This window comes from Plectropomus leopardus, chromosome 24, assembly GCF_008729295.1.
Source record: "Plectropomus leopardus isolate mb chromosome 24, YSFRI_Pleo_2.0, whole genome shotgun sequence".
Lineage (NCBI taxonomy): Eukaryota > Metazoa > Chordata > Actinopteri > Perciformes > Serranidae > Plectropomus > Plectropomus leopardus.
The window spans coordinates 14,909,897-14,933,264 of NC_056486.1; the positions used below are offsets into that span (position 1 = coordinate 14,909,897).

Below are 23,368 nucleotides of genomic sequence, written 5' to 3' on the forward strand. Positions count from 1 at the left end.
GTAAAACTCACGTTATTTTCAATGCAACATAAACATGTCACGCAGCCATCACTGTTGGAGACTGAGGCATCTACATACGCCAAACCATAGTAATTAGGAGGGAAAGGTAAATCATAAAACAGCTACAACTAAATATACTGGTCTGTGTTTGTATGCCTCTGCATACCAGTCAAGTTGTGCTTACAGTTTACATCCATGTCTGTGAAAAGAAAGGATGCTTCACACACATCTTCTCCCCAGCAGCACTGAAGATATTTACAGTAAGCACAGTTTCAAGATGGACACCCAAGGTTCTTGAATTATGGTTAAAAACATGTTGTATGGTGTCACTGTGACCTTTCACCACCAGATTCTTATCAGTTCATACTTGCATCCATGTCATGGACGTATTAAAGAAAGTCTGGATACAGCATGGAGGCGGGGCCTCGCTCATTCCTTTGAGAGCTGCTCGTTGGTGCATAAAGCAAAAAAAAAAAAAAAAGAGCTCTTTTTCCAGGTATAAAATACCCATCTTTCTGGGCCGGTGGGCATCACCTGACCCAACAACTTTATATTCAAGACTTCAAAACAGCAGTCCACTAGCCAATATATTATTTATACAGTCTCACTGTCACCTTTTACCCAGCCATCCAATCACAGTGGGGTGGGGGCGGGACAAATAACCAACGACAAAGACCAACCGTCACATCTCGCATGTACAAGCGCTGAACAACAATGCAGGAGAAGTATGATAATATACTGAATGTGTTATTAATCTCAAAAACCTACATAGTCTAGTACTTTTCATTTAAGGCGGATCACCAAGGACTATTCGTAAAAAAAAAAAAAAAAAAAAATCAACTAAATGTTTTTGATAAAGGAGTGTTTAAATATGTACGATTTACAGTTTTGTGTCTTATTGTGGTATTGATTTGGGTATTGACATTCATGGTTTTCACTGCCATTGGTATTGATTACTATACCAGTGAAATTAGTTGTCAATACCCAATTCTTTGGATAAGCAGATGAAAATTAGTGGATGGACTCTATGAATTACAGTTGCAGACAGCCTGTCTGTCGAACGCTGGCAGTCATGTGGCTTCTTGTCAGTGTTTGCAGAGACAGCAGAGTGGACAGGGATTTACAGTTCGTTGACCTCATGAGAGGCTGCAGTGCGGTAACTCTGATGATGATGCAATGATTTCTAGCTAAAATATTCATTTTTGTATCTCACAAATGAAGGCAGAAATTTGAAGAAATAATGCAAAAGTCATCAAAAGCAAACTTGCATGCCTGATGAGGCCTCGTGGGTAATTGAATATGTGCTGAGCTTGTCCGCACACTGTAAACACGCTCGCTTCAACTTCCAAAAATTTCAAGATAATGAAGGATCAATATTATCCTCTCATGGGAAGGCATGGTGGAAACTAATTGAGTGTAATTGTGCTGACGGTAACAGTAACTCGCCTCATTACAGGGATAAAATGCGATACGGAGACAGAGCACTATGCTAAACTGCTGTCAAAGGATTCATTTGCTAAAACTTTTTAAAGTGCTGGTAATGCATGCATGAAATGTACAGCTACAAGAAGGCCAAGAGGTCAACTCTGCAATGAGTCAGAGTCATATATCCAGATATATCAAAAAGCAAACACTCTGTAAAATATTTAAATAGCCTTGGAAACCTTGATAAAGTAAAGTAAATAAAACTATTCATCTTAATTTCAGATTACTTAATATATAAGTGTTAAGTTTACTTAACATTTTGCGATATTTACTTAATTTTGTGAAGTTGTTGCAACTCGAAAATGATGATGAAATTACATTATTCTTTCTAAGTGTTAGCAACTTCAGTAAACCAAGTTCCCAAGAGGATTTTGCCAATGATGAAGTTAGAAGATCTGCAAGTTAACAATAAACAAATATGACTGACTTGTGTGCAACCACCAGAATACAGATATATAGCACAGTAAGCCTGGATTTTTAAAAGTAAAATCAACTAACATTTTACATTGCAGGGATTTATTTATAAAAGCCATGGATGAGCATACCGGACACGAGGTGAAATCAGTCTCAGTGTTCAGTGATTGTGCTTTTCCTCTCTGATTAAACTGAACATGAAGAAAAGGTCAAAGCACTCTCTCTTGCTTTTGATTGGATCTGTTACAATACAAGACGTGCCGTCACCTCTCTGAACTACTCCTGCGATTTTGGAAAGCGGCAGCGTCTGATTAGCTGTGACAACCAGCGAAAGAACGATAGGGATTAAAGCCAGAGCTATTAAGTGCTCTGTGATGTAAGATAGTTATTTATTGGCAGTGTGGACACAAATCTGGCATTGGGAGCAACACTCCACTCTGAGGAAACATGCACACTGAGCATGTTTGTATTCAAATTTGGAGTGTTTACTAGTTAAGAGAGAATTTACTTCCAAACACAATCATTAATGGTTATGAGGAAACAGATGTTTATATGGAATAACCGGCGGGTCCCTGTGCTCGGAAAGCCTATCAGAAAAAAATGATTCAGTTTCAAAACACAGTTGGATTTGATTTCACCCAGTTTTTTCATGTGCTGCATAGCAGATCAACACCATTGAAGGTAAATTAAAGCAAACGGATAGCACAGAGAAGTTATTCTTAGCCAAAGTTACATGGTTTATTTGTTTTTAGTCACATCCCTGCCAAATATCAAAATGCAAAACTGTAGGATTCTATTATTTCTCTGCTGTCACTGAGAGATTATATTGTCCTTGATATGGGGAAATGTTTTATGAGGCTGCAGAAAAGTCAGTCAGTGATGAATTTGTTTGTTCCTTGGTGCTTTTTTTCCTCCCCAAAAAGATGATTTTGTCTCATGTCTCTCACTCTCCAAAAGAGAGTCTTTGTAATAAGAATGAAAATGTAATTCTAGGATGTTTATCCCTTCAAGGAAAAATTGAAAATGTCTCAGCAGAAGAGTACTTTGGGAAATGTAATCACGTTAGACTTATTTCTGTAATATTACAGCTGTCAGGCAGAATTTGCTGATGATGTGGTCACACATTTCAGCATTATATTGGAGTTACATTCACATTTATAGGTTAAAGGTGCCCTGTGGTGTCACAGGGCTTGGCTATATATCAATATTATATTGATAACTTGATTTGAAACTAGATATTGTCTTTAATTTTAGATATATAATATTGTGAGTGTTGTCTTTTCCTGGTTTTCTTAACTGCCTGCCACTTAGTTTGCACATTACTGCAACCAACCCTTGTGCTGCATGTTTGCATGTGCGGCGTCATGCATTAGCACAAGACAAACAAAATAGGGACCCTCATTGCTCCATAGCAACACTCGTAAAGAAAACTTTGCAGGGTACTTTTAAGTAAAAATTATTGGGAGGGAAATGGGAAGTACAGCTTCCATGCAGTATGTACAAGTACTGGATATTTGTGTTGAAACGAGTGCCGAAACAAACAGTCCATTAATAAATCAAGATTATGCAACAAGTAGACTGGACTAGGCAATCTGATTGGTCAACCAGACATTTATAACATAATCAAATCAGCATGACAGCACTCCAAGCTTCGTCACTAAAAATATTACTTTTAGAGCTGCATCAAAAATCAGCAGCTACAATATTGATTCTAAACATATGCTTTGCTGTGAATTTTGAAATAAATCAATTTTTTTTTGTATTATATGGTGCTGATATACCGCTGCTAGACTGCCCCATTAATGCATGTGCGTATCTCCTGTGTGTGTAGCAAGCCAGAGAGCAAACAGTCTCTCGACTGCAGTGTAGCTGTTTCTGAATGGCTAAATGCCAACGAATATTGACTGAAGCAGATTATTTTGTTAGATAAAAACATGTCTTTAAAAAAAAACCCAAACAAACAAAAAACTTGGAGTTAACTATTATTGAGGCCATCTTCAGATATTGCGTTCACAAAAAATGAGACATATGCAAGGTCACAGTGACCTTGACCTTTGACCACCAAAATTTATAGAGTTCGTCCTAAAATCCACTTGAATGATTGCGCCAAATTTGAAGACATTCCCTGCAGGCGTTCTTTACGTATCGCATTCACAAGAATGTACCGTACAGAAGTACAGACGGACAACTCAAAAGCATATTGCCTCTGGCCTCTGCTATCGCCAGCATGGAGGCATAAAAACTGTGTCTGCTTGTTGCGTTTATGTGTGAGGTATTTATTCAGTTTGGCAAATCCCACAATCCCTACAAAGCATAAGCTCAAGTTGGCTGGCTGACTCAACAGGGACGAGAAATTGTCTCTATTTTCTGATAGTAAACAAGTTGTAATTATATTGGAGTCCTCTGACGTTACTGAATGCTATTAGTCAGACTCCATGTATATGGAAACTGAGAAAACATTAGCAAAAAGTGTTTGATTCTGAGAGCGTATTGCCTGACAATATGAAAACATTTTCATTTTATCTTTTATTTTGTTGGGAACTGTTGTAAAATCACAATATAACACTCGTGGGTGAGCTTTACTGTCATTATTGACACTTCAGTGATGCAGCCATGACCGAGGCTCTTGTGCCAGTAATGACGGTAAATGATACCCCCTTGTGTGATATTGCTTAAGCAAAATAATACTGGAAGTCATTCAGCAGGCAAAAATGGCAAACATTCACTGAAAGCACAATCAACACCCTGGAATACAAGTATAGAAAAAAAAAAATATTTGAGAAAAGGGAATTAGCTGCTGACTCCCACAAGTTCAGGACTCATTTCCTGACTCATGTCTACTGCTTCACAGGTTCATTTCCAAAGGGCTTTCTTCTCACTTGTAATTAGGAGCAGCATCAGATCTGGATGGAGCGGACAGTCATCTCTAACATTTCATCATCTCACAGGGGCTTGCTATGAAATACAGCCTGATGATGGGGTTCTGATTAAAAGAATAGTTCCGAATTGTGGCGTCCCAGCTATATCACCTTGACAATTATTCCTGCTCATTATTACTGATCTTTTTATGAATAAGTCAAGATGAAATCCAGCTCCTGTCAATTCAGAAAAATATTCTTCTGACTCCGGATCCCTCAATAAATGACTTTTAAATGACTTGCTGTCTCCGTGATGTCCTGCTAATCCTCTCCTAAAGATAAGACAAAGTGAAGTGATGAAACTTTAATGATCCTCGCGGGGAAACATAATTACAGTTCGCACTGTAGCAGCCGATAGGATACAAAGTGCAGTTAGAGCAAACGGAGGTTAAATAAACACTAGCGGCAGGGTTGATCTCTCAGCCCTGTGTCACGGCTAAAATGTTCCACGACTCCTGCCGCATACGAGCAGCTCATCTTTTTATCTGTGATGTATTTATAGATGCTTTTGGATATGAACACAGCTGTCACGCTTGAGGGAGTCAAAGGAACCAAAGTGAATTGTCCTGCAGTCGTTAGGCTCAGGGGAGCCAACATACCGCTGGTGCTCAATGAATAGATAATTCCATTTTCACTCGGCTGGATCACTCACAATCTAACACAATAGGAGCCGCTGAGCCAGTGGAGGCTCCCTGCTCTGTGTTTGTGTCGGACGTCTCACCAGTGAGCGCTGATTATGCATACCGTAATACATAATGCAGATGTGTAAACCTCGTGTCAACCATGTCACCAGCGATGCAGATATTAGTGACTGAAACAAGGTGGATGTTGCTTACGTGAACTTGACCGTGGTGTCAAACTTCAGCTGGTGAAAACGCTCTCAAAGCCATCAGAGGATTTCCTTATCAAAAGAATAATTCATATTTGCAGTTGAGGGCGATGGTTCTCTCATATGACAGACATGATTAACATGCATCCTGCTGTGTCCTGGGTTCAAATCCCTCAGCTGCTTTTATCTCTGCTGCCTAGTTCCTCTGCAGATAGCCTGAGAAATTCGGATTTAGACAACTTTATTGATCCTGAGATCAATTCATCTGCAGCTTTATCTAGTCCATACACACAAAACTCATCGTCAGGGGCAACTGATCACCACACATGGGTCAGTACAAGGGGATGAGCAGCAGTACATAAAATAGACCAATTTATTACCGCTCATAAATAACCAAGATTATTCATTAATTTAAAATGACTGTCAACACATATATATGAGATGGCCATAAAGAGTTCAGTTCATTCACTTAAAACGACCTCTGTCTGTGATAGTGGAAGGAATGATGGACTTAAGAGTAGCGGTTTGGTCTCCTAAGGGACACGTTATAATGTCAGCCTGAGGGCATTACGGTGAATTTACTGGACACAACACGGTCAGATTGGCTGATAATTCCTTTTGCTTTTTGGGCCACCTGTTTCTCCCAAAGGGAGTCTCTCTGCTGGGCTCCAATTACCTCGGAGCAGATTTTCACAACACCATCTTGGCTTCTCTTGTTTTTCAACTCAATAAACCAGCAAATACATGAGAAAGAAAACTTTCAACAAAAAGAGTTGAGCCTCGCAAGGTTTACCACACACATTCAATTTTCCAGTAACATCTTTTGCTATTAATTGATTTTTAGAGCTGGGCCAATTATTGGGAGTGCTGAACATATATACCATTCAGCTATTCACTGCACCACCCTCTGGGTGCGCAGAGTGTACTTTGGGCACAGGCGGAGCAACAGTGAAACTTAAACTCTCATCAAGATCAATTGGGTTCTGCTTTTTTTTTAATTTCCTAAACATTTTATTTTTGTTTATTTCAAACTATCTTTTTTCTATAAAGGTAAAACAGTACAAAATGTTACGCGTAAAATGGGAATATTGCCACAGAGAAGAAACCCTCAAAGGTGTTTAAGACAGAATGTAATATATTTGTAAGGGCAATGCCCATGAATGACCAATTCTGTTCATGGGCCAATGTTTGCTTATTTTAAACTGCAGTCCTTTTGGAAGATGCCCTAACACCAATGGAGGTTAAAAAAATACAAACAGAAGTTGTAAGAGGATGAAATTACGTTGGTGACTACATTTGCACTCTCAACAAATCATGCAAAGCAAAGGCAAGAAGCAAAACACTGATGCAATAATATGGTAACTTCCACAATTTTGTATATTAGCACTGTAAAGCAATATTACAGCTGCAGTGCATCTGTAAGATGTGGCCGAGCATTTCGAGGAGGAGGACAGATGAGAAATACAGAACTTTCCAGACTTTGACTAACTTACCATAAGTTAAAACTTGCCTGACACAATGGCTGAGTCAGCATTAGCATGTTTGTTGTGCATCACCTGAGGCTAAACTCACACCCTTAAACATCAAGGTTAAGGCATGATCATGCTGAACTACCTACCAAGAAAGAAACCATAAACTGGTTCTATTGGTTCACACTATTTTAACAATCACCAGGTTTGCATGCAAATGCACATTTTTAAGGAGGATTTATCTTATGGTGCAATCACAAACATTGATTGCACCATAAGTGACAAAGATGTTTAAAGATACTTTCCATTGACTGCATCAGTTTAAATGAGAATAGAATGAAAAAATATTGTCAAAAATTCAGTTTTGAGATTCAATTGGATTTCTGTTATTTTAACAGTAATACACTGATGATCCCAAAGTCTTTGACCTCCTCATCACGTGTTGGCAGCACAGGTACACGCAGAGCTGAGAATGACATGCTCAGCTCATATTTTACGTGCCCTAACGCGCATATGCATGTGATTTTCAACCCCTTAGACTGGAAACAGGGAAGCAGCTTGCCTGACTCTCTCCAAAAGTAACCAGCACCTCTAAAGCGCATTAATTTAAAACATTATATTTGGTTCTGCGCAGTCAGTTTCTGTTAAACATTTACAATGGTAAGTACATGTATGTTTTTTATCTTAATAGACCATTTTCTTGTGAGCACTTAGTATTAGTAGTTAGTATTAGTATTAGTATTTCTAATGTCAAGATGATAAAATTATAATAAAAATACAATTCAAATTAAAAAAAATATTGTGTATGGCTGTTTCTTTTGATTTATTTTGTGATCTGAACATACAGTACTGTTTGTGTCCTATTTCTGCTTCTCACGAGGAGTGTGTGCCTTCAAGGTGATGTGTAGCGCTCTGTCTGCAGGCTCTGCTGCAGACCTTTAGACTTCTCCCATGTCGCTGTCTTTAATCAGAGGACTCAGTCAGCGAAGCACATGGCCCGCCCCGACCTTGTCCTGTTGGATACTCTCATTGTCACACAGACTCGCTGTGACAGGCCGGTGTGAGTGAAGGGAGCATCCCAAAAACCCTATGGCTGGGCCGCCCTGCTCTCACTGATGCTCAACTGTATGGCATGGAGAAGGAAACCTAATGAAATGCAAATATTTTAGTAGACTGTTTCAGTCTTTGTTTTTTTAATCAGGCTACAACCCTGCACAGAAATTCATACTTCAATCACTTAATGGGTTAATTAAATCACACTTATCAAGGCAAAGATGTTGCAAATATTGTTTAATTTTGATCTTGTTTTTCCAGTTTGATCTATATTCCCAGGCCACCACCTGACAGTGTTCAGCACTCGTGATGTTGTTTGTCTTCATCTTTTTTCTGCCAGTAATATCTGTTTAATTATTATATGGCTCACAGGGCAAGCAGGAAAACATTGTCCCTCGCAAAATTTAAGAGGTTGATTATGCGAAGTTATTCTGTCTCGTAATAGACCTTGGTGTTGTTTATGTGCCCAGAGTCTTATTTCCCAAGTGAACAACCTGATAACAGCCTATTTTCTTCATGTATTGATCTTATTTTCTCACTTTTTAATGCAACTGCTACTTATTTTATTATTTAATTTCTCATGTAAAATTAGGTTGTTTTAATGATAAAAATATTAACAAGTTTGTTTTTTTTAGTGGAAGTACTGTTTTCAACCAGCCACTAATCTTCTTATTCTGTCTCTTTTATTTGTTCCATCGCTTCTCCTTATTTGTTTATTTAGTTCCCAGTTATTTGCTTTCTCTCATGCTTTCTCTTGTGATTTTGATGAAACATGTTAATATTTTCTATTTTAGAAGACAGACAACATTAATTTAGTGTGTCCCGTTAATTCAAAGCTGGTAATTGACTTGCCGAAATATGCTTCCTTCCTTTAATTGATCAGCTACATGCAAAACTGGATAAATGATGTCCTCTCTCTTTTCCTCTCAGAGATGGACTCGTTCCGCATCCTGCTCTACTCTCTCATCTTCTTGCTCAGCGTCTTCGGCAACCTGCTGATCATCGTGGTCCTGATACTGAACAAGCGCATGCGGACCGTCACCAACTCCTTCCTGCTGTCACTGGCCGTCAGCGACCTCATGATGGCCATCTTTTGCATGCCCTTCACCCTCATCCCTAACATCCTGGAGGACTTCATCTTCGGAGGCGCCATGTGCAAAATTGTCTCCTACTTCATGGGTAAGAATGCGCTGTTTCATTTGGTTTGATATTGTGTGAAATGCGCGTCAACATTCCTGCCTGAGTTTTGAGCAGATTCAAGATGTGTGTTGGTGAGTAGAGGCGCTGGCAGGTGGATTTTGTCACCTTTGAGAAGAGCCAAGCTAGCACTTCTATATTTAATATTTGCATGAAATGCTTATTTAAGTTGCATGAAATTGAACCATTATTTCCAAAATCATTCACAACTAGCCGGAGTCACGGCACAGAGAGATGTCAAGGGAGAGATCAAATGGAGAACGATTTATATAAGAGCGGGCAGGTCATTCAGTGACTGGGTTAAAAGGCGTTCTTATTCTTGTTCTGTGGCTGGCAAGCGATCAAAAATATCCTCCAGCTTTCAAATCCTGCCGGAAAATTGCTCGGTATCTAACAAGAGCTTTCAGCGAGGCTTTTCCTTTGGCTTCATTTTGCCTGTCAGAGGGTAACCATCATGCTCAAAGTGCTCGAACAGTCACACGTCTCCAGGAGTGTGACTGAGCGATGAGCTGGCTCCCATCAGGCCAGAGTCAAGGTGCCACGTGAGGCCTGAGTCACCCCGGCGAAGGCACAAGAGACGGGCGAAGAAACCCAAGATCCGCTGCAATACTTTGTGTCTTCGCTTGGCTTTGAACTTTGAATGGTTGAGGAGAGCTATTGAATGGTGAGGTCCACAATCCTATTATTGTCTCAGAAATGCGATGCACCATCTGTGAGAACAGGCTCGCTGAATCTCCTTTTCAATTACTGGGATCTCTGAGCTGTGATAAGAAGGAGGAGGAGAAGGGCAGGACGGCCAGCTGCCTCTGACTTTAAATACAAACCTCTTCTTATTTGGCCCTTTTCTCTAATGCAGTCACTGCAGAGTCTGCAGAGTCGTTTAACTGATAAATAATTGTAAATGACGAATAACGCCACCATATGAATACTGGCATTTTATTATACCGTGACTAATGACTAGGATGTTCTCTGCTGCAAATGTGATGTTACTTCTGAATCTGCAGCCTAACAACTGCAATGGCATTTTATTTCCTCTGCACAGTATATGCGAGAGTTTCACAAGTCTGGGTCTGAATTAACCCTTTCCAAACTGAGCAAATTAGTTTGATTTCTTTCAAAAGCAAAGGGAGAATGCAATTAGAAACTTAAAAATTGCAAAAACAAACAAATAAATTATTAATAAGTATTCTAATTTATGTATTTATTTTACATGAGATGTGGGAACATTTTAAATACATATATAACAAATCGTAATCGTAGCCAAATCGTAAATATAGTTTCCTGGACATTTTCCATTTTTTTCAAATAAAAAAAAACAAACCCTATCCTCTTTTTCAAAACTAGTTTTTAAGTGTTTTTTGTCACCTTTTACCAATTTATTGAATTTTTTTGGTATGTCTCTTCTCAAGTTTTTTTTTTTTTCAAAAGAAATCAAATAGTTTTGCTCGGGTTTTAAAGAGTCAAACCGCCTGTGAAAGGCACTTGAACGCAGCAAAAGAAAACTGCGAATCCAAACCTGCCAATCCAGGTTTCAAAGCATTAATGTCTTAAAACAAATGTTTTTAAATGTATGTAAATCAGGTTTTGAACTATAAGCCGCACTTGGGTGGGGAAAAGAATTAATGTCTAGCTCCTTGAGAAGTTGTTTTCTGTGTATTGGGCCGTTTCCTCCCCGCTGGTGTTTTGGTTTCAGGACTGTACACCACTTCACTCAAGCTCGAGTTACTGAAGGGAGAAAAAAGTTCTTAGAACTAGTGAGCTTGCTAACTGTCAGTTAGATCAAGAGAGCTGCGATGTTGGCCGGCTGTCAGCCAGAGGAAGGAATTTGCCACCAGTAAAGGAGCTTCATTTAGAGCTGGTATGACTTGGACTCTTGGCTGGAATAGTCTCACTAATGATGCAACTTTTGTAGGCATTTCCTACACACAGGTCCCTCTGTGTGTTACATGTTTTTGTTATGCTGGAGTTACTTTTTCAGTTGATGTTTTACAAGTTTTCTAAAGCTGACTGTTTCTTTTCCTGCATTTGTCGGCCTTTTGTCTGCACAATCTATCTACCAGTCTGATCAGCAGGGCTGATGCAATCACACCAATGTTGCAATACTGCGCTATTGACAAGCCAGCGCAGGGGATGACAAGCAACCATCACAACTGTTTTTTTGTTTTTCAATTTACACCAGAGCTGCAACTAATGATTATTTTATTTGTCAATTAATCTGTTGATTATTTCTCAAATAACTGATCAGTTGTTTGGTCTACAAAATGTCAGAAAAAGGTAAAAAAAAAAAAAAAAAAAAAAAAAAAGATGACGTCCTCAGATTTGTATTTGTTGTTTTGTCCAAACCCCAAAGATATTCAGTATAGTGTCATAAAGCAGCACTGCTATGGAGCCCCTAAAGTCCCAGAAGCTATTATTTTTTATCGTACACACAAGTGAATTAGCTTGTGGACTTTAAAAAACAGCGATTGTTAGAGTGTACTACTTATGAATCACCAGAAGCGTTTTTCATCCAGAATGCCCTGTTGGCCATGTGATTTCAGCACACGCCTTTTTAACCGAAACAATTCCAGTCTTATGGCTTAATTCCACCAGGTCCGTCAACACTGCGTTATAGCCTCGGCACGGCCTCCAGAGCCTACTGTGGACATTATAGACAGCGCTGGTGATTCCACAGGGCTGATGTTGATCTTTGTGGGGTTTTTTTCTTCCAAAATGTTTTGATCTACTTCATTCATGGCTGGACTTTAGGCTACAGCACAATAACATGAGTAAAAAAACATCAATAGACATAATTTAAACAGACAGAAAAGGAAAGCATTTATGAATGTAAGCCACCCAGCCACGGTAGAATCACAAAAAATCAAGGGAAAATGACCATAATATCAAGATAAAATGACAAAATAAGGACAATGTCAGCAAGTTGTATCAGCCAGCAGGACGCTCCGCTTCTGAACTGCTCAGTGTTGCAGACATAATGTCATCGACACACTGCTGGTGAAATCAAGGCTATAGGATTTTTGTAACCCCTTTCTGTTTCCCCCAATTCTGCACAGTCTTCTGTCAAATAAAGGGGAAAAAGCCAAAAAAAAGATAGGTGTTTATAGTCTAAATGCCAGTAATCAAGTAAGTGAGCTGCAGCAAGACAGCATGTCCAGAGCTGCCTATAAAGGCAACACAGAATCATTGAGCTTATTGACATGAAAATAGTGACAAATATCATGCTCATGTGCTAATATCAGCATGTAAAAACTCATATCAATTAACTATCCCCCTTGAACTGAGCCTCCGATGTGCAAGGCCTTCTATCAGCCAAAACCAATCAATACACAGGATCATTGTGACTGTCCGCGCCCATTGATTGTGAGACAAACCTGCTCGGCAAACTCATCTGCCCTTTGCAAACTCATCTGTTAGCGCACGCCCATTAGACATATAATACGCCATCCATCCTTCGACTCGCCCGGTCCTCCATGCATCCATCTATCCGCTCCTCACTCGATAACCATGTGAATCATGGCCCCCGTACTGCTTCAGTGGCAGTTATGAGATCGATGTTGTAATATTCCGGGTGTGTGCGTTTGTGTACATGTGCGGTCTTCAATCATATTCATGTATCCACGTTTGTGTTTTTGTAGCTGGTCATATGATGCAATTACAAACCTACTTACCAGCTCAGTTTGTCAGCTCCCCCCCCTGAGGTGCAGTTTGCATAATGTTTTCTAATTTGGGTTCTCGTGGCTTCCAGCAAACTTTTACAGAACTTGCTGCAAGCGCATCTGGCACCTAGATCACATTAATTCCATTTGTAAAGTTTCTATGCCTTTAGTTTTCTTTCGGCCAACTTTCAAGTGGGAGAAATGGGTGTGAGCTGAGAATTAACAGGCGTAGTTTCAGCAGAGGAATGTAAATCTTTTACCCCAGGTGTGCTCATAGACCCCTCGACTCCAAACTTCACAGTCTCGCTTAAAAGCCAGTTATCAAGCAGCGTACCGCAAGTGTTCGCCCGACTCGTGTTTAATGAACAAGAAAAAGGATTAGAGCTTCTTCATCCCGAGAAAAGAAGATACAGCGCAGGGACAAATGTGAGCGTTTAGTCGGTTAGTTGGCTGGTAATTAACTTGGCTGCACCTTGTCCAGAATCACAGCAGAATCCAACATTAGCCACTCGATAATGCCAAGTGTCAGGGAGTGAAGCTTTGATCAGCTGTCTGGAAATTCAACTGGAATGGACTTTCTGCAGCATTAACGGAGATACGTGAGACATGCAGATAATGGAAGAGTGTCCACTCAGTGGAGCGCATCAGGAGCAGTTATATTAATCAACCGACTGCATTCCATTTCTTGGTATTTGAAGGTGTAAAATAAAAGTGAGCATTATGGGTTTCACTTATCTTCTTAATGCACTGTTACTTAATGAACATACAGTATTTATGCATGGGAGAGCGTGAGTTAAATACAGTTTCTGCAGTCTATTTTAAAGTAGGGCTAGGGTGATTCATTGACGCAATTAAACATCATTGATTACGGAAATATGTCAATTGGCAAAACGTGCGTCTGCACATCGCCTTATATGATGCTGCACCTAGTCGAGGAATGGATTCTACCGGAGGGCGAGCTGCAGCCCACATCTGCGGCTGAAGTGGCTCCTTACAGGAGCACAGCTGCTCTGCATGGACACCTGAAGAGAAAGCGGTTGTTCAGACGGCAGTAAGGCAGCATCGTCCTGTTGACTTTTTTCCCCACTCAAGCATTATATATTAGTTTTATCAACACATAAAACATCTGTCTTTTAGTGGTCACTTTAACCTTCTGCACTGCTGCTAACGTTACACCACGCGTCACTTAATGTTATTCTTCAGCCATTTTATATTTTCCGTTTACTGCAACGGCCGTGCACCAGCATTGTCGAAATGTGTTTCCCCTTCACCCAAACCTGACCCAAAGCCTTACCCCTAACCATGACGACAAAGCAGGGGAAACACTACTTGACAGGGGAAAACACTTCGATATAACACCTGCTTAAACTGATGTTGCAGACCTCTGTTACAGTGTGTGAATTGTTTCGGTTATTTTTCTTGTCCCACACTGATACAAAAATATTTGCCAGTGATTATCTAAACTGCATATAACTTTAGGTTTTAAGTCAAGAACTAGAGAAAAGCTGATTCTCCAGTTCAAATAAAGAGCTGCAGTTATATACTGTGATTACTGTATGTGTCACAGCAATGCTTTTGAGTTCAAAGTCCAGTGTTTTTCTGATCAGGCATGTGATAAATAAGGTTTTTGATAATAATAATTATGATAATTATATCATAACACAGCAGTGACATGGAAATTAGACTAATATACTGCTGTCATCATTGTTTTGTTTTGTTTTTTTTTTTTAGAAAATATGACTGAATAAAGATTTGATAGTTATTTGTATTAGGTAAATTAATTGTTTTATTATCGAGTACTGATAATAATAAAAGTAATCTTTAGAATAATCAATAAATTAGTTGTCAGATTTATCGACTTATAAAAAAAAATTATCGTTAGATTAACTGAGAAAAAAAAAATTAAAAAGTGCAGCCCTATTTTAAAGTGCGTTTTGTAACAGAAAGATATGTTTTATTCCATAACTCTTCTTTAAAGACCAAACCATTGGTAAAAGCATCAATAAAACACAGTGTCAAGTGGATCTGCACTGAAATGTCGAAAGGGTTGAGAATCTAATCCCTCTTGTCACGAAGCACACTAGTCTTTGAGCTGTCTGTGTACTTCAAACCGTGTCATCAATTCAAATCACTGGAGTATCAGTGCTATACATCACCTGGAAGTGCACTTCCTTTTAGTATGAATGTGCACAACCTCCCAGCTATCAGTCTTTATAAGTGTAGGGTCTGAAAACATCACTCATTAAATGACCGGTGGCTCTATTTCACACAGGCTTCACCCTGTAATGGCGCTCTGTAGGCTGAGCAGCTCATCCTCATGTATCCATGCACTGAAGAACTGCACAGGAATATATACTCATGACAAAATGAACTAATGATACTTTATATTGCTTGGCCGTATAAGATGGTAATATAGCCTGACTCCTCATGCAGTTTTAATGCTGGTTGGTGATAAAGTGTCATAAAAAATATATCATGTTGATGACACAGATTATAAAAATAATGGACATAGCCACCGTGACACCTTCAACTGGATTATGGGCTCCTGTATGAAGCCTCGAGTTTGGCATGATGAACGTTGTCATCTCGGATTTTTGGATGCGAGGGTGGAGCTAAACCAAAGTGTCCGAAATTAGTCTTGCTCGCCAAAGGAGGCTGGTGGATGAAAAAACCCACTGACAAAGCATATGTAAAAACAGAATGCTCTGTTCCCTCCAACAACAGCTCTCTAATGTCAGCGTAGAGCATCGGATTAGTGTTACGAACAAACCCAGTGTATTGTCTCCATAGCAACAACTGAGTTCTTATTTCCAGCTTTAACCTATGTATTCAACAGTTCTAAAATGGTTTCGTCCGTTTGTCACAGGTTTGTCTTGTCACAATTTCTTCTTGTCGCAAATCTTTGGTCTGAACTGGAGATTTGCTGGTAGGCAGGTTTTTGGTACTTTGGAAAGAGCGGAGCTAAGCGTTTCATCCCGTTAAGATAACAGTCTCATGGCTTTAACTTTATATTTACTGGAGACACATGAATTTACTATTGATCCTCTTGTCCAACCCTCTGAAAAAAAAAGCAAATAAGCATATTTCCCAAAAATATCAAGCAGCCTTTCACAACTTCTTCCTCCACAAAGCTCTTGAACGGAGTTTCTTTTATAATTTTATCTGCACTGTACCTACAATTGTTTTTACTGCTCTCTTTGTATTCCCTTTGTGTTCTAATCCTGCGATGTGTCTCTTTGCTTTGTAAAGCACTTTACCAAAGCGTTAAAGAAACAATGCTCCTGCTTTTTCATCTTCTACTCATTATTTTTATTGTTCCTTTTGAGAAAAAGACTAAAATTCCCACCTCTCTGTGTTCCACATTTTCACAGTCAGTGTAAGCTGCCGCCGTGGCTGGGCATGACCGCCTTCGAGCGTCAACAAAAGAAAAACCCCTCGTGTGTGATTTGGTCGTACTCTGTGTCTGTGCTTAGCACTTGAAAGAGTTGTGTGGGTGTGAGAGACTTATTGTGCGAGACTCTTACAGTGCCGGTCCACTGTTAAGATCTGCATGTGTTGACTGTGCCACCCACCTCCTTCTGCTTAGCCGGAGCTAGAGTTGGCTATTTTAGCTGACCGGTAGTGTGCAGGGGTCGACAGTTAATCAGGAATGTGTCATGAAACATGCAGGGAGGCTTCTCATCATAAGCCAAAAGACAGTGAAGGCTCTTTGACAAAAACAGAAACTGTAACACTAGTGCTATGATCACAGGTGGAACCATGCGCTTCTTGATTTCTGAGCACATAAATATATCTTAGTTACATAACTTCCATTTGGTAGACACCCGTGGCCTAGTTTTGGGGACACTTATCTCTATAAAGAGTTATCTGCACATGTGTGCAGAATCTGTAGGCAACAGTACAAGATTTTTGTATCGCGAGCATTATGGTTTCCGTCTGTTGTTTGAGTAGTATTGACTGATCATGTTTGAGCTTCGGTTGACCACAGAGAAAACCGTATGCAATAGTAGAAAGCAGAAGAAGTGAAAGGCATTTGGCCAAACTCTGGGGAACAAAATGTCCACAGAAGTTCACTGCACAGCACACTGACTTGCAAAAAAAACAAAAGAAAACCCAAAACTTGAAGCAAACTTAGTCAACTTTCAAGGAGCACAGCCCTACAACTATGCAATGCAGTCATCCCTTAGATAATGTGACAAATGTGACAAAGATATGTAATGAAGGCAGAATATTTTACAGTTTTACGATAAACTTTCTAATCAAAAATGACCAGTGCACAGAAACAGTAATTTAATTTAAATTACTTTTTCAGCTGTATGTTCAGTTAAAAATGAACCTTTCATATTGTGCATATTGAACAAAACACTGGCCGATACAGATATATTGGTTAGCCAACTTTATTGGGCTCTATTAGGTAAGTATACGGCGTTCTGTCTGTACTCTGTGTTTGCAACACTGCAACATCTGCAACACTGTCTCCCCAAGAGGTTCATTGTTGTTAGAAGAACTGTGATGATAGGGGAGGGGGATATAACCTTACAAAATAGTGCATTTATTTATGCATTTAAGAAGTGATCTGTTTCATATAAACACTTGATATGTTTATGATTGTCACTATCTAGTGTGTTTAACCTTTTTACTTATGACTTTCTGAAATATAATATTGATAATTCTTACATAAATTGATGTTTGGTATTTATGCCCTCTGACTGCATGTGGGGGAAAAACTGAAAATCCTGAAACATTGTGTTAAAGTAATGATTTTTGCAAGTCAGACCGTGTGCGGGAGTTTTATCTCTAAGTTGGGGATATAAACACAAAATATGTAATTGCTTTGGATTCTATGAGTTGGGTTGTGAAAGACTTGAGCATATGACATTTTTTACAATGAAGAATTTGCTATTAGCAGTTCCTGTTTGCAGTGTACCCATGGATGTTCAGTCAACTTTCTCTGATAGTGAAGAAAACATTATCATTCTTAGCCAAGTCCTAAAGAAAATCAACTTTTCTTCTATGATTTTTGTGCTATGAGTGGGTTTATGGTGATTTCTTTGCCATGGAGATGATATCCTTAGTAAGTATTAGTCACACCGAATCTAAAAATACACTGTAATATGTCTGATTCAGAAGATGCATACAAACTGTAAACAGAGAGACAGCAATATCTACAAGTGTTGATGAACAGGGACCAAACTACATCATCTAACTCTGTGTGTTTTTAGAACATAACACGCACCTGTCTCTTTCATCTCACGCTGTATCTTTGCCTCACGCCTCCCTCGGGGAGTTGTGCCTCACAGATTTGACCCCCTGCTCTAAGCCAATAAACCCAGTGGCTTTAGCTTGATGTAGTATCCTGTCAGGTTTCATGTCCGTGTAGCAGCAATCAAAAACATTACCCTTCTTGTGAAAAGATTAAATGCTTTTAATAATGCACAACAGAGCCTCTCTGACTGCTCTCGAAGCATAAAAGGCATTCAGACGTCTTCTCGTGATGATGATGTTTCTCTTTGTTCTGAAGAATCACTACAATTCAGCTCCTTTTTTTTCCTTTATGATAAAACCATTCTCTTGCCTCTATCAGACTCCAAATCAAATCCCACACCAAATATCCTTGCGCTTCTTTCTTCTCTAAGTTACAAATTTTGTGGCTGACAACACTGAATCTTTAATCTTTTAGCTTCTGATAACAAAGCTTTATCACGCTGAAAAAGATTTTGCCAGTGGTTTGCAGGAGAAGGGAAACCGTGGCCAACGGCTGATCAGAGAAGATAAATTTCTTTCAACCAAGCCATAACACAGTCCACTACTCAAATACTTAATATGGCTGCTGTAGATTGAATTCTAGCGTGCTTATAGGAGAGCGCATGATGACTTCCTCCCTTGAATGATAATGTAACTCTATGGTTTAGACAGGATATGTTCTCCTGTTGTGAAGGAACAACCGATGGGGATTAATATGTTGTTGCTTCTCGTAGCAACAGAGGATCAGTGTAGTGAATATGTCCCTGAGGGGCTGCTGGAGGAACGCAGGTATGGGTTTATTATTGCTATTTGTCTCACCCCTTCTCACCCTCAGAACACAAACCATGCAGTGACTGGGCTTCCTCCCCCTCTGCCGATTATGCATATTCATACATGCAAATACAGCTCGGCCTTGGATTGTCTCTGCAGGAATTTAACCCTTGTTGAACCCAATTGAGAAACTGCTGAGAAAGTGCACTGAGAGAGAATGGATTATGTTCTAAAAACTACTTTGACTCTTAAGTGGAAATGTGTCGCAGCCTTTTAGTCTGATCGACACAGCCGTGATAATGGAGGTGTTTGGGCTTTATTTGTCTAATGGATTTAATGGCACCAAAAGTGAACAGGGAGGTCCATGCGTTGCAAGGGTGTGTTGAAGCCTCTCACTGTCTTTGTAATTGCAGCTGCTGTATTTTGTGCTGTCAGCTGACACAGTTTAAACTGTATATTTTAAAAGGTGCTACTGTGTTCATGTTTCTGCAGCTTATTAGTGCATGTTTTCATGCTTGGTACTGGTGAGGATGATTGCATCACCCAATGGCATCGTGTGACGGAGCCCGGAAATAGCAGTACCACTTTTTGGCCACTATAAAAACTGGCTTCAAAGCACAGTGTACTTCCGGAGGGCCTGGTTTGCACTGTTAACACAGTTAATGGTTAGCACTATTAGCTGCTAGCTGCAGGCTCAACCACCTCCATGGTGAGAGCCGTGTGCAGACAATCCCTGCTAAGACTCTCTACAAGAGCTCCTTTCACCCTTTGAAACCTGAGCAAATTGGCCTGATTTCTTTACAAAAAAAAAACTGTGAGCGCAACTAGCAACCTGACAAGACATGGCCCAAAAATTTGAAAAGAATATATATATACAGTGCCTTGCGAAAGTATTCGGCCCCCTTGAACCTTTCAACCTTTCACCACATTTCAGGCTTCAAACATAAAGAAATAAAATTTTAATTTTTTGTCAAGAATCAACAACAAGTGGGACACAATCGTGAAGTGGAACGAAATTTATTGGATAATTTAAACTTTTTTAACAAATAAAAAACTGAAAAGTGGGGCGTGCAATATTATTCGGCCCCTTTACTTTCAATGCAGCAAACTCACTCCAGAAGTTCAGTGAGGATCTCTGAATGATCCAATGTTGTCCTAAATGACTGATGATGATAAATAGAATCCACCTGTGTGTAATCAAGTCTCCGTATAAATGCACCTGCTCTGTGATAGTCTCAGGGTTCTGTTTAAAGCGCAGAGAGCATCATGAAGACCAAGGAACACACCAGGCAGGTCCGAGATACTGTTGTGGAGGAGTTTAAAGCCGGATTTGGATACAAAAAGATTTCCCAAGCTTTAAACATCTCAAGGAGCACTGTGCAAGCAATCATATTGAAATGGAAGGAGTATCAGACCACTGCAAATCTACCAAGACCCGGCCGTCCCTCCAAACTTTCATCTCAAACAAGGAGAAAACTGATCAGAGATGCAGCCAAGAGGCCCATGATCACTCTGGATGAACTGCAGAGATCTACAGCTGAGGTAGGAGAGTCTGTCCATAGGACAACAATCAGTCGTACACTGCACAAATCTGGCCTTTATGGAAGAGTGGCAAGAAGAAAGCCATTTCTCAAAGATATCCATAAAAAGTCTCGTTTAAAGTTTTCCACAAGCCACCTGGGAGACACACCAAACATGTGGAAGAAGGTGCTCTGGTCAGATGAAACCAAAATCGAACTTTTTGGCCACAATGCAAAACGATATGTTTGGCGTAAAAGCAATACAGCTCATCACCCTGAACACACCATCCCCACTGTCAAACATGGTGGTGGCAGCATCATGGTTTGGGCCTGCTTTTCTTCAGCAGGGACAGGGAAGATGGTTAAAATTGACGGGAAGATGGATGGAGCCAAATACAGGACCATTCTGGAAGAAAACCTGTTGGAGTCTGCACAAGACCTGAGACTGGGACGGAGATTTATCTTCCAACAGGACAATGATCCAAAACATAAAGCCAAATCTACAATGGAATGGTTCACAAATAAACGTATCCAGGTGTTAGAATGGCCAAGTCAAAGTCCAGACCTGAATCCAATCGAGAATCTGTGGAAAGAGCTGAAGACTGCTGTTCACAAACGCTCTCCATCCAACCTCACTGAGCTCGAGCTGTTTTGCAAGGAAGAATGGGCAAGAATTTCAGTCTCTCGATGTGCAAAACTGATAGAAACATACCCCAAGCGACTTGCAGCTGTAATTGGAGCAAAAGGTGGCGCTACAAAGTATTAACGCAAGGGGGCCAAATAATATTGCACGCCCCACTTTTCAGTTTTTTATTTGTTAAAAAAGTTTAAATTACTCAATAAATTTCATTCCACTTCACGATTGTGTCCCACTTGTTGTTGTTTCTTGACAAAAAATTTAAATTTGATATCTTTATGTTTGAAGCCTGAAATGTGGCGAAAGGTTGCAAGGTTCAAGGGGGCCGAATACTTTCGCAAGGCACTGTATATATATATATATATATAAAAAAAAAGAAATAACGTACTACTACTACTACTACTACTAATTATAATAATAATGATAATAATATTAATTTAAAATAAAATGAGCTGAAAATAAATAAATAAAAAAGGACAACCTTGAAAGAGCTTCAGGAAAGACAACCTAAAGAAAATGCTCAAGAATTATTATTTTTTTCTTTTTACTGTAACATGATATAAATTATATAATTTTAGTAGAATAATAAATCAAGTTTTCTAGAATTTTTTCCCTTTTCTTTAAAAAAAAAAAAACATATCTAATAATGGCCCTAGATAATTTTCATATCATTTTCTTGACACCTTTTACGATTTTTTGTGGGACATTTCTTGCCAAGTTGCTCTCTTTTTTTTTTTTTGGAAAGAAATCTGACCCTTAGGTTTCAGAGGTTTTATTGTTTGTGAAAGGAGTCTCCAAAGGGTTAATAAGTGACCTTTTAGGTGCTGGTTGACAGAATTTATTACTTTTGGATGGCGCACAGCTAGCTGCTTCCTGTGCTTTCAGTCTTTAAGTCTTGTGGCTTTTGCTTAACATTTTGCAGATGAACTTGAAAGTATTAATCTTCTCATCTAATCTGGAAGAAAGTGTATAAGCATATTTTCCAGTGCTGAGATATTGGGACAAAAGTGCTGAATTGACTAACAGACCAGCTCTTTGCCTTTCCTTTCTTTCCTGCAGGGATCTCTGTCAGCATCTCCACCTTCAGCCTTGTGGCCATTGCCATTGAGAGATACAGTGCCATCTGTAACCCGCTGAAGTCACGTGCGTGGCAGACACGATCCCATGCCTATCGTGTCATTGCCGCCACCTGGGTGGTGTCACTGCTAATCATGGTGCCCTACCCCGTGTTCAGTGTCCTCAAGTCTTTCCCCAAGGCCAACGGTACTGTTGGCCACATGTGTCGTCTGGACTGGCCCAGCGGAGAAGCTGAGCAGACCTGGTAAGTGCACAAAGGCTGTGAAAACCTTTTGAATATTACATGCCAATAATTAAGAGGATGTGCCTCCATAAACTCAACAGAAATGAGTGAGTGAAGATGAATAGACACTTATTGAGTTGAATGCAGTCTGCTTCGCTTTGGTTCATAATGTGTGGACACTGTCTGATTTACATGCAGTGTCATTGTGGAATTTGCATAAGCATTATGAAGCGGGATGTCGCCTCATTTTTTGAGCTGTGTAATCAGACCACTTTCCACTGATTGCTCAGAGTTTGGAAATAAACTGCAAGTGAACTTGGTCATTTTGGTGATATTGCTCAAATTTCCTGCACCGACTGTCAGTTCCTCGACTGTTGTCAGAGTAAATTGAAACAATGTTTGCATCGTAGTGTGTGTTAGTTATTAATTACGTTGAACTCTTTTCAGTTCTGCAAAAGATGTGGATCTTAACAAATTTTGACACCGCTGATGGTTCTCTGGCTTCCATGCAGTTATCTATTCATGTTCCAGGACTGCAGGAATTCAACTCAAGCAACAGCTGCCAACACTCACTTTAAGGCAGTTAAAGGAGAGTTGTGACACAGGGACTATTCGCAGGGCTATTTGGTGAGAAACTGTAATTCGGGAGCCACTGTAGCTTGTAAATTACTGCCTGACAGGCCAACCAGCTAGCAAGATTACATCACTTGCCCACCACCCCACCATCTCTTTGCTTTTTGAAAAATCAATACTTAATCAGATGACAGATGCTACAACCATAAACAAGGTACCCCAAGGTTCTCAAAGTTACATTTAAGACTTTTTAAAAACCTTTTTAATACCACCTATGATGAAATTTAAGTCCAACTTCAAGG

At 39.7% G+C, this 23,368-nt stretch overlaps 1 protein-coding gene across 1 annotated transcript in view; it reads left to right on the plus strand.

Annotated features, from left to right (window-relative positions):
* cckbra (cholecystokinin B receptor a) overlaps positions 1 to 23,368 on the plus strand; it is a 43,290-nt gene that overhangs the window by 6,513 nt on the left and 13,409 nt on the right. The window contains exons 2-3 of the mRNA XM_042512915.1: positions 9,099 to 9,347; positions 22,253 to 22,514. Coding sequence (XP_042368849.1) covers positions 9,099 to 9,347; positions 22,253 to 22,514 — 511 coding nt within the window. The remainder of the gene's footprint in view (positions 1 to 9,098; positions 9,348 to 22,252; positions 22,515 to 23,368) is intronic.